The 12,040-nt window shown below is 36.3% G+C and overlaps 1 protein-coding gene across 7 annotated transcripts in view; it reads left to right on the top strand.

The window, feature by feature from the left end:
* LOC150107889 (uncharacterized) overlaps nucleotides 1-12,040 on the top strand; it is an 85,149-nt gene that overhangs the window by 9,554 nt on the left and 63,555 nt on the right. For 5 of the 7 annotated variants that reach the window (XR_016550636.1, XM_090415413.1, XM_090415412.1 and 2 more), the window contains exon 2: nucleotides 6,915-7,038. Coding sequence is in view for 5 of the 7 variants with exons in the window: in XM_090415413.1 (XP_090271539.1) it covers nucleotides 6,915-7,038 (124 nt within the window). In the remaining 2 variants the exon portion in view is untranslated. Of the gene's footprint in view, nucleotides 1-6,914; nucleotides 7,039-12,040 lie in introns of those variants that run through there. The other 2 variants (XM_090415417.1, XM_090415414.1) reach the window with 2 other exon arrangements.

Genomic DNA, 12,040 nt, shown 5'->3' with positions numbered 1-12,040 from the left:
AATATATTACACAGTCTGCAAATGTCTGGGAATCGTATCCAGTGACATGATAGAACTGATTGATTTTCGTGTTTCTATAATATAATGGCTGTTGGGGGATGGCGTATTGTTTACTGCAGGGAGCGAGTTATCGCTCCAATGTGAAATTCGGGGCGATAGAGACTTGCAATTTGAGTAGGAGAATTCATGCATAATATAATTTAATAGATATATTTAGACTATAAAATTTATGAAATTCACATCGTATGATACTTTATGGGTTTCCTTTATAAGTGGGTTCTAAAATGTTTAGGTTTTAGTATGTATGACTATAATTTTTTTATTAATAAAATATAATAAGCACATATTTCACTGTCAATGGGAAATGGCGTCTTTTTTATTTGCTAACTAAACGCTGTATTTTTGTAAAATATCTTGTTGCCGTAATACGGCTGAACGAGTACCCTTATTAAGCAGCGCCTTAGCAGTCTGCCACTATGCTACATCCTGTCGACGTTACTGGGCAAAGCACAGCATAAGAATGAATTCACGGTCCGTCTTAAACTAATAATTTCCATTAAAAATATAATAAACAATCGAAAATATTTATAAAATTTTCGCTGAGTCGATGCTTACTCTATGAAATAAAATCTGTTGTAATATTGATAACGTTTCACTTCAAACAAATTATAATAAAACTGGTGATGTAGTAAGTTAAAAATGTTGTTAGATTATTAAGAATTCATAATAATTTGACTGATTTAAAATTTCATTTTTATTGCATTAACTATAATTTGTAATTGTGCAATTTATATAGTGCGATATAATTCAACAATAAGAAAAGTTAATATTTTTTTTTATTATTTCCCGTGGTGAAATGGCGCCCCTATCTTCAATCACCCTTGTGTGGCACACAATCTGCACAACTGCACGGCGCGGCCCTGGTAAGGTGTTTTTAACGGTTCTGAGAGGGGTTTGAAATAAAACTCTTCATCAAAGACTGGGGACCAGAGATAGGAGAGTTCAGAGATGAGTGAGATATCAGATGGTATCGAGTGCTGTATCATCTTAAAATGAGAATATTAGTCGTACTCTCTCTCTCTCTCTCTCTCTCTCTCTCTCTCTCTCTCTCTCTCTCTAATCCATGCACGATACATTAGTGGTTAGCAAACCTACAATATATTACTTCCTTGGATTGCACAGAAGAATCATATCTTCAGAACTCATTTCATTTGAAGAGCTGCAGATTGTATTCCTTGGTAAACACAAAATATTACAAAATGACATAAGGACTGAAAGAAGCGAAGAAAAATTTCATGTGATATTGGAGTTCAACTGCGAAGAAGTGGAATAATTGATACTCGTGTTTCAATTGAATTTAACAGTGCAGGGAGTATTGCGATTTGGACAGAATGCAAGTCTCCTGCGTCTAGCCCTTTTAAGTCAGTACGGGTTTTGTGATGATTATGAAGCCTGTTATTCAGCACAAACCATTAGGCTATTAGGTAACAGATCAAGATGAGCCATGATCTATTCCATCTGAGTACTTCAGTATTACTGACCACATCATTCACAACTTACAGGCCGCAATGGTTTGGACTTGAGGAGAATGTAGTTCAGCGGAAAACAGAAGACGACCTGATGGAAGGTGGTCTAGTTTAACCAAAACATGGCATTGTGGATAGCATCCGAAAAAGACGTTGCCGATGTGAGGAAACCTCGTTTGGATTGGTAGAGAATCGTACTTGTAATGAAGAACCTTAAATATTTAATACTCTACCGAAAGATAATTATAATTGAAGGAAAAAGGCAAGTTTAAACACGAAAGTTTTCTACAATATGAAAAAATAATGTCCTCTGAATTGTTATTGTTGTGCAGAGATTGATTTCCGTTTCCATTTTCCAGATCGAAACATTGACTCAAAACAAATAACTAATATAATACTTCAAAAAAAAATAAAGCCTTCCTCCCAATTCCACTTAAATCCCTAACCACTTGCATGATATGCATCTCCGACTTGGAAAATACATTTCACCATATTTCTAATGGCGTGAGTTAAATATTCCTGCTTCTGTTCTTTCTACACTGCACCAAGTGAAAATCCGTGAACCCATAATTAAATAAAAATCTAAGTACACCTTAGTAAGGACCAAGTTCAAAAAAATTGAACCTGAACCATTTGGCAGCTAAGTCGGCAGTGTTGTAGTAGAGGCTATGGAGAAAAGGTTTTCCTCTCGTAGTATCAAGCTAAAATGATTGTATTGTAACCAAACCCGGAGATTACCTTCGGGCATCAGTTTTCTCTGCGAACATGTGAGCGGTATTCTACGCATGGACGGATTTGGGATTCGTAAATTGTTAAGCATTGGTTTGGAGTGAATGAAAGAGAATGCCTTGTTTGTGTTGTTTTTCTTCAAATAGTGAGGAAGTTATTTGTGTGATGTGTTTGGGCAATGAGAGGCCAGAGGTCAATTTTAGTTGAAATAGAGAACTCTGGTTTTGTCTGCTGATTTGTGTAATAACGAAACATGAACTGAGATCTCTTATGTGAGACAATAGGCAATCACTGTTGTACTTGCGATGAACGTGACCGGATCATCCTTGCATCATTGAATGATAGCAAGTAGATGAGTGTTTAAGGGACTAATTGCAGATTATCTTCATGCTTAGGTTCTTCGATCATCTTGATGCTAAATAGGTGAATGGAGGGTATTATCATCTGCAAAGCTGTGGGTTAGGAATAACAGAGATTGAGAATAGATCACACATTTACATGAGATACAGGATAGGTGATAAGACACTGGCCTGAAGTACTCCTGTGTTGGTAGTGAATCTCGAAGAGAGGAAGACATCATGCATGGCACGTAGTGAACGACCAGAAAGCAACTTAACATCGCAGTTACAGAAAGTGGTAGGTAGACCAAGCGATGAAATTTGCTTAACAGACTTCGATGCCTGACACAATTAATAGCTCTAGAAATGTCAATATCTACAGCACAAGTGTTGCGGAAATCTTTCTTTGCACATGTCCCGTGATGTGCGATGTAAGCTAAGAAGTAGTAGATATTTAATGGCATAATACATACTGATGATCGGTGAATAATTCATGTATGTGTAGATAGTTGAGATGTTATATGTTTGTACCTGTCTGCATTATTCTTTACAGGACCGAGGTGATGGAAGTTGGTCAATAGTTTGAAGGGTGACCTCAATTGTTTTTGGAGTAGAGTGTAAAACAAACGAATATCCTGATAGAATGGAGAATTAAAGCATTTATACCAATGACAATAATTTCTGTGAGTCGTTTAGAGCTGGTGTTAGGGTCGGATGAGGAGAAACAATACACTGACCATGGAAACGAAGAATATCATTTCCGCAGGTCATCCTATTTGGTGCCTTGGCAGTGGCAAAAGATGGGAAGTTAGGAGTGTCTTGAGCAAGGGCCTTCATTCCGTGGAAGAGAAGACTTGTACAAGATTCTGATCTGCGTTACCAAAACGGGGAGCTGCTTTTTTGCTGTATTTGGAGAGAGAGAGAGAGAGAGAGAGAGGTTATAAAGGGATCCAGAATATTGTGTATGACGAACGTTGTCAGGATAAGATTCGTGTCTCTCATCCCGTTCGGTTCTGTGGTGTCGGAAATCGAAGATACTTGGAATCATCAACGATTGCAGGTGATCTATTTTCTCAAAGAAGAATGTGAGGAGGTTGGAGTTTGGAGAATGGTGAATGCAGTATAAGAAGATTAGTAGATGGTGAAAGGCAACCTTCAGTCAGATGAGTCGAAAACAGGGTATTCTAGATTAGTCACTCTGCCATGCAATATTTGACCTCACAAAGTCAGAGATGACCCACCTTTGGCGAAAGGAATTGTGTAGTTTAATTTAAGCATTGGGGTTGGACATTAGTGGATACGATTCTATTCGGGTTTATGTCAAAAGTAGGAGGTCTGGTATGGATGACTGTAAATGACAGTGAATGTTTAAAGCCACGAATATTAATAAAGTAGATAAGAAATCGATGGGTCTTAGAATGATATTCTTAGCTGGCATCAAGAAGATGGCAATAATAGATGTTACCCCATTTATCTCTCTCTCAATCTCTCTCTCTCTCTCTCTCTCTCTCTCTCTCTCTCTGTTATACACACTACAGTTTTGTTTTTGCAACCTGCTTTTGACTCTTATTTATGTATTTTTATGGGTGCAGCTTCTTCGATGGTGCCACCATCATTCTTTCAACTTCCAAAATATCTAACAGCGCTATCGAGCGATGGGAAATTTATATAAAGAGCTCATTTCCCACTTCTTCAACTTATCGCCATCTCTTTTATTCCACCTGTTTGCTTTCTTTGAATCAGCGTTTGATACGCTTTGTTTACAAGGTCTACAACCCTAATCGTTTCAAATAAATAAATAAATAAGTAACCAATAGCAGGGTCTATCTTTATTAGCCCGTTGTTCACAATGGGTGCTCTTGTTTTTACGTTTTGCGAAGTCAGGTGATTTCGAGAGGAGAGATGCAGTTGACAAAAACTATTCGAGGAACTTTCCTGTTTCTGTCTATTCCATCTACGTAAGGTTGTATACTTATTGTACATATATTAGCATGAAAGAAGTGCCAAGGAGGCTATGAATCATAACCCAGAAAAACGTATTTTGAGCCGAGACATGAAAATTATTATTCGAGTAAGTTTAGGCGATTAGCGAGATGAAGGTCTCAGTTAATTGAGATATGGGTGATAAAGACAGTGAGTTTTCGACATTTTTTTTTTCTTTTTGCATTTCAATAAAGTACACTATTTTATCCAGAACAGTCGACAAAACTGCAATTTGATAAGCAAAAAAAAGATATAAAAAAATTTGACGCATTTCCGTATATTCGAAAGGAATACGGAGAACTGTGGTAACACTAACTTCCGAAAATCTATAGACAACGTCACTCTCAGTCATTAGAGGTCCCTGGCTTCATGGCTACCGACGACATAAAAACTTAATACAGGTTAATAAGCAAATGCTTCATCTGCTAGAGGAAAGATTTCGATAACAGTAAACACTGCTCTTAGGCACAATGAGAGATTCCAAATGGAAATTCGGACGGTTGCAGTTGGAGAGTGAAAGGGTGAGGTCGTTGTAGGAAAATCAGTTAAACGAATATTGAAACAATGATAAATATTTATGAATGGTGGTGTCATCTGAAACCATAGGCAATATATTTGGGCCAATTATTATCCTTTGAGGAGTCCCAACGTAAAGAGATTGAACGAGGAATTCACCTTGAATGGATGGCTTATGGGAAAATGAGAGACATATTCAAAAGTGGCATCCCTATGAGTCTAAAAAAAAGGAAAGCTTTCGACCAGTGCATACTTTCTGCCCTAAACATATGGAGGAGAAACATGGACTTTAACAGAAGCCATAAACAAAAAGCTGAGAACAAAACAACATCGCATGGAAAGAAGTATGCTAAAAATATCATTAAAAGATAGGAAGACAAATACTTAGATAAGATCTCAAACAGGTGTCATGGATATTGTAACATACATTAAAGTGGAGATATTGCCAGATGCAGTGACGGGAGGTGGACTAGAAAATGGAGACCAGTGGGTGGAGCAAGACAAAGAGGAAGACCGAGAAGAAGGTGGCGGGATGAACTGGAACAAATTGCAAGAGTGAGATGGATGAGAGAGGCAGAAAACCGAGTGATCTTAAAAATCATGTGGGAGCCCTTCGTCCTGCAGTGGACAGAACCAGAAAGTTGAAGAAGAAGAGATTATGAACAAATATGATCTGATCATGTGCAAAAACAAATGTGTTTAAATTCACAATAGTGCAGAGTTCAATAATAGACTGTTATTTCAGTTCCATTTTATTGTTATTTACTTCAAGATAAATGGCTTGAAGATACGGAACATCCCTGTCTAACAGCTTGGTTTATTTCTCTCCAAGGTGATAATAGTTCAGAGTACAATCGTATTTGTTTTTTCTTAAACCCTTAGAGATTTTAGATGCTCTATGGAATTAACTCATGTGGAAGACTGCTCCATAGAACCAAAGCAGATGGAATTTCAAACATGATTGGTAGTGTCACCATTTCCACTATAACAGGATGTTGGGTAGCTGGTGCTACTTCGATGCACGTCTAGCATAAAGAGGATTGGTTATAGTGAATGCTAGTTGTGCAGAAGAGTGACCTTTGAAATACTTACATAAGAGAATACAGAATATTATATATATTTGGCTTTTCATCTTAGAATACAGAATACTGAAAATTACCGAGTATGAGACTGTGGGTAGAAAATGCGCGTAAGAAAGAGGCAATCAATCGTCTGATCCCTTCACCCATGAACCTCATTGAGTATATTTAGAGAAGTCTGAGGTGTCGCACCGGAAATGTGATGCATTATTCCGAGGTTGGACTTATTTGAGATTTGTACTTAATAAAACGCAAAACAGGAAATGAATAACGTCTTGTAAAAAGAATGCACATTTTTCTGGAAGCTGAATATGTTACTTGTGATTAAACTTTCTTAGAACGGTATTTGGCATTACCGTTTTCTGTACCTGGTTAAATTTTATAAGAAAGCTTTTATTTAATTGGTATTAAATGAAATCACAAAAAGTGTTTTATTTTCAACCATCGACACTTGTATCTTTGATGTAGGCAATAATCACCGCAGTTACTTCTCTCGCAGAGTCGGTAACAAGGTTCCATATCGGGTGGGAAGACGTTGATTCGTATCCCGCGCCTATCACAATCAGGTTTATAAGAAGGCAAGTTACTTCACAGTGAGTGGCTACTGAGCGTAACACGAAAGGGAAGCTTGGGATGGGATGGAATGAGATGGAACCGTTCTTTAATAGAATTCCCAGTTAAATCATTCTATAAAATGTTTGTTCAGAGCATGGTTCGAGTGTTTCTTTTCTTTTCTTTTTCAGGCTTTCACAAAAGAGATACTGTGAGGATCATTTCAGTGATTGCACCTGCTCTCCTTGTCAAGAAACTGTTTACTGCTTCTTTTTAGCCAACGGTAAACGATTACGACCAGTGAATGATGATGATGTAAGTTGCTAATATTTAAACTGGTCCATATTTATACTGTTGCACTTAGTTAGAAAATTAATTACAATAACTAGTCCAGAAGAATCGTGAATCCCTCAGTATTCTAGGCGATTCATTAGTAAAATGAAGCAACATTTCTGTAACCAATATTCCACTGATTGCACATGAATAATTTTAAATTTTACACCAATAAATAAATTAACAAATAATAACTGAAATCATCGCATTTTGTTAAAAGATGAGTTTTTCTGTTCAAGGGGTGAGGAATGCTTATTTGGGTTTCTCATATGTCTTTCGAAAGGCTTAACTCAATAACTATACTATAACTATAATAAAACTATACATATTCGCGTTTCATGCATCAACTCTCTAAGTCGCATGTAAGATGATAAACTAACATGAACCTGAATATAAAGATATGGTTGATGTAGGGAGCCAGAAATGCTGAAACATGAGGTATGAAAGATGTACTCTCGCTGCCCTGCAAAATCCTCTCTCCAAATCAACAGCAAATATAAAAGGGCATAAATATACGTTTCACAGAACAATTCTAAAAGCGCTAGAATAAGCTTAGTAAAGCAACAAACGGTTATACAATTCCTGGATTTAAAAAATAATAATCATGAAATAAATAAATTTATATTGAATAAACATATAAATTAGGAAAGGTCGGATTGAAAAGTACTATCTCCCGTAAAGAAGATAACTTTAGTCATCAGATTTCTTTATGTTTGTGCAATGCAGTAACTTTTCCCAGGTTAAAAAAAAACTTCTGTCTTATTCCACAGGATGGCATATTCAGGAGGACCAGATTATTTGTGCTCAAGATACTTGATATTCGAGGATCATAACTCAAATATGACAGAGAAAGGAAAGTCTACCAGGTATTCCGTAATCTGATATACCACAGAATAAAGTTTTCCTGTTGACATCTAGAAAACTAAGTCGAAGACGCTTTTCGTTTAGTGCAAAAAAGGTCCTGATTTTCTGCTTTGTGGTTTACACCCATGGAAGATTATTAGTAAACCTATAGCAGATTTGTGTTCTGGGTGGGCTAAGGACTTTTCCCCATTTGATCAATTTTATATATTTTTTGCATTTATCAAGCAATTTTAAACCTGGTTTTACTCCATTTTTTCCAAGTAAGCAAACAGACAAAATGTCAAGTTTGCGCCTGCAATTTATGCAAGACTAGCTGATCCCACAGGTAGTGCAAGACCAAGGCAACTCGTGGTAGAGGTGGAGCAAGCTCTGATCACTAATCTTAATATTTACCCTTAATGCCAAAACACATCTCCAAGAAGGGGATGTATGATGTTTTGTATTAAAGGCAAGGGGCCACTACCCAGACCGGTTTCGACCTTTATTGAGGAGCTTGCCCCACCTCTACCACGAGTTGCCTTGGTCTTGCACTACCTGTGGGATCAGCTAGTCTTGCATAAATTGCAGCCGCAAACTTGACATTTTGTCTGTTTGCTTACTTGGAAAAAATGGAGTAAAACCAGGTTTAAAATTGCATGGTATCTTTAACATAACTATACCCAAGCTAAAAATACTTTCTACATATATATATATATATATATATATATATATATAGTCCGGAAACCCTGCTAATAGAGACAAAACATGGAAATTTTTCGAGCCACTTCAGGCCTCCAATGAGCGAGGCTATGACTTCACACCAGAAGATGAAATTCATCTCCTTCCTAAAGGCAATCACAGACACCTATGCCTAAAGGGGTAATCGAACTCACGACGTGTTGGTTGGAGATAGGATATCTTACCACTCGGGCAACCAGATCTTGAGTGGTTTCACATGGCTGGCGTGAAATATGATCAGCTATTTCATTAACAATATTTTATGAGAAATATCTTCTCAACGATATTTCTTAAAAATCTACGATTAGATGCGGATATCTTCATGAAATCTTTGAAATTAGAAATGATTCTTCTCCTGACCTAAAAAATTTCTTACTCAAAATATACATAAAGTATAACTCAGATACTTAAAAAAGTCAAAAATAGCCAATCAGGTTTACTGAATTTGCTAATTCTTCATCAACGGACATGAATACGTTACTTTTCAGTGTTTAGGAAGATAACTCACACAAGTTGTTATAATCATGTAATGTAGTATCATCGACATCATGCTGTTCAAAAAACTGAGACCAGTAAAACGCTAATTGATCATACCCATGCCTTATGTCCTCCGCATGAATTACTTGAAATCCACCTTCTTGTCGAATGGTGTAGTTAAAGCCTTTATTCAGAAACATTTCACTAGCTATAGCAATTTCCATCCTGAGCTACAGCAGCCTTAGCTCAGGATGGAATTAATCTTATTTCACTTCACTATGTCAAAGGAATAGCTCAGAAACATAATATTATAAAATGTATCTTGAGCTCGAACATACAACCTATAAGCATATAGTCGTGTGGATTAAATCTGTAAATAGGGCAGATTGCTTAAGGAAAGTTTGTTAAAGGAACCTGTGAACGCTTCTACAATACTCGAACATAAATAGATCTGATGACCTAAGTTTACTTCCCTTATGGGGGATAGTACGTTTCACTTCACTATGTCAAAGGAATAGCTCAGAAACATAATATTATAAAATGTATCTTGAGCTCGAACATACAACCTATAAGCATATAGTCGTGTGGATTAAATCTGTAAATAGGGCATATTGCTTAAGGAAAGTTTGTTAAAGGAACCTGTGAACGCTTCTACAATACTCGAACATAAATAGATCTGATGACCTAAGTTTACTTCCCTTATGGGGGATAGTACGTTTACAATCTACTAAATTTTCTTAATCTATGTATACAGTTTCGTATTTATTTTTAATTTATAATTTATTTATTTTCATTCGTATTTTCTGTTAAATTAGGAATGGTAAGAGCATTTCTTACCTTACAAATGTTATTGTGGCAAATATAATCTTTCTGTTAATTGTTATACTTTTGTAATTCAACTGAACACACTTACAAAGACATCCTAAAATTAAAATTCTGTACTTAATAAATAAATTTCATTAGGTTGAGTTACTGTTTAATTTATTTCTGGATTTTCACCATTCTGAAGAGCAAAGTGACCAAGTTGGTCACTTTGCTCCGAATGTTCACTATGTTCTCATCCCCAAGATCTCCATGTGTCAGTGAATCGAATTCCTGATGCCTTGAACATATCTCTCATAGCATGCATTTACAAAAGGTAAATAAATCGAAACGTGCCAGTTTCAGAGGAATTTCTAATTTGAGCGTTCGAAGTATGGATTATGCAAGCGTACTCGAGACGAGGCTAAGAAAATCAGTGGAAAATCACGTGGAGGAAAACTCAGTTATGCCAAATACCGGATACCGGATAGCTGGTTAGATTTCCAGTTTACAACAAACAGTTGTGAAATCATGGAATATCTAGAATCTGTAATAAAATTTTATAAATCTGGGAAAGACATTAAAAGGTGTCAATAAAACTGATAAAAATTTTCGCTTCAGTTATATGATGTAAACCTAACATTATGTCGAGGAGTATATTGAGCTAGATTTAAATTGTAATCAACAGTTAGATCTGAAGGGTTTAGAAGGAAAATGGGTTACTGCATTAATCCTATAAAACCTTTTGAGTAATTTAAACGTTTATATCATATCCCCTCGTTTCCACCTATGAATCAGCTTTCGCAACTTATTTCACAGAGCATTCACCAACTTGGTCTCTTTGCTCCGACTTTTCATATCCCCAAGACCTCCATGCGAATGTACCGAAGCACAGTAATCCAGATGTAATCTGCAAGAAGAAGAATAATAATAACTACCTTATCTCTGAATGTTAGGGTGTTCTTTAATGACTGAGCAATCCTATGTGCTACCTTGGACACCTTAGTGATATATCCTCCGCCCTACAGTTCTCTATCTAGCAGTACTTCCAATTTTTCCAAGCTGCAATACTTTCCCGGTGTACATTTCTAACAATGTGGTACACACATTTTGTGACCTATAAATCTCAAAATGCATAATATTATACTATAAATCTCAAAATGCGTAATATGACACTTCCCACCTTAGAATTACATCCATGACTTGTAATTATATTATCAGACTATTTCAGTCATCCAACAGATCTCTACATTTTCTTGATGAACTATTACGCTAGCATACTTTGCATCATCAGCAAACAACCTTCATATTTCTCCTGAAATCATTTTCTATAGCATTTATGTAAAGCGTAAGCATTAAAAGCCCAAGAACCGAGCCTTGGGGAAACCATGAGTCATCTGATTTCTTCTTTACACTACTTTTAGTATCTGTCTAGTAGCCTCTCTCGTATCCATAATCACCAGTTTCGAATCCATTTCCGTTTCTTCCTATTTACGTGGCTACCTTCTGAGAAGTATCCATTCAAAACCATTTGCGAAATCTAGCGCTATCATCGTGTAGCGCTATTTCCTTCATCCTTGTGATCTCTGACTCTGTTATAAATAGTTATAAATTTCAAAGACAAGACTGCTCCGTAACAGAGTTGTGCTGCTCCCATAGAGTATTATGTTCTTATCATATCCATCCATTCCTGATTCTGTCTTTGAATAACTTTTCGAATACTTTTCGCTCTATTCTGGGAGAGTGAGTGTTGTTGTTGTATTATTTTATACCAGTCTTAGAGCTTACTTTTTTGGAAAGGAATTATCTTTCCCTTCTTCCATTCTGTTATGACCTGATAAAACTGAGATTTAGGTTAAACAACTTAATAGGTGACACATACAATTAATTTTCATATTCTCGTTATACGTCAACTGATATCCCATCGAAATCCACGGCGGTATTTACATTGAGATTCTTCAAGATCATAATTACCTCTTATTCGTTACCTTCAGTTCTCATATTGAAACCAAGGAGTGATAATTCTGTAAATCCACTATTATATCAGCTTCCTTCACCATCTACATACCATCTGCACTCACTGAGGGTATTCTTTCAAAGTAATTTTTCTATTTTACTTGTCATG

This window comes from Typopeltis vanoorti, chromosome 3, assembly GCF_054136105.1.
Source record: "Typopeltis vanoorti isolate ZY-2024b chromosome 3, IOZ_Tvanoo_1.0, whole genome shotgun sequence".
Taxonomy (NCBI): domain Eukaryota; kingdom Metazoa; phylum Arthropoda; class Arachnida; order Uropygi; family Thelyphonidae; genus Typopeltis; species Typopeltis vanoorti.
The sequence above is the reverse complement of the archived record's forward strand: the minus strand, read 5'-3'. Positions and strand labels throughout refer to the sequence as shown.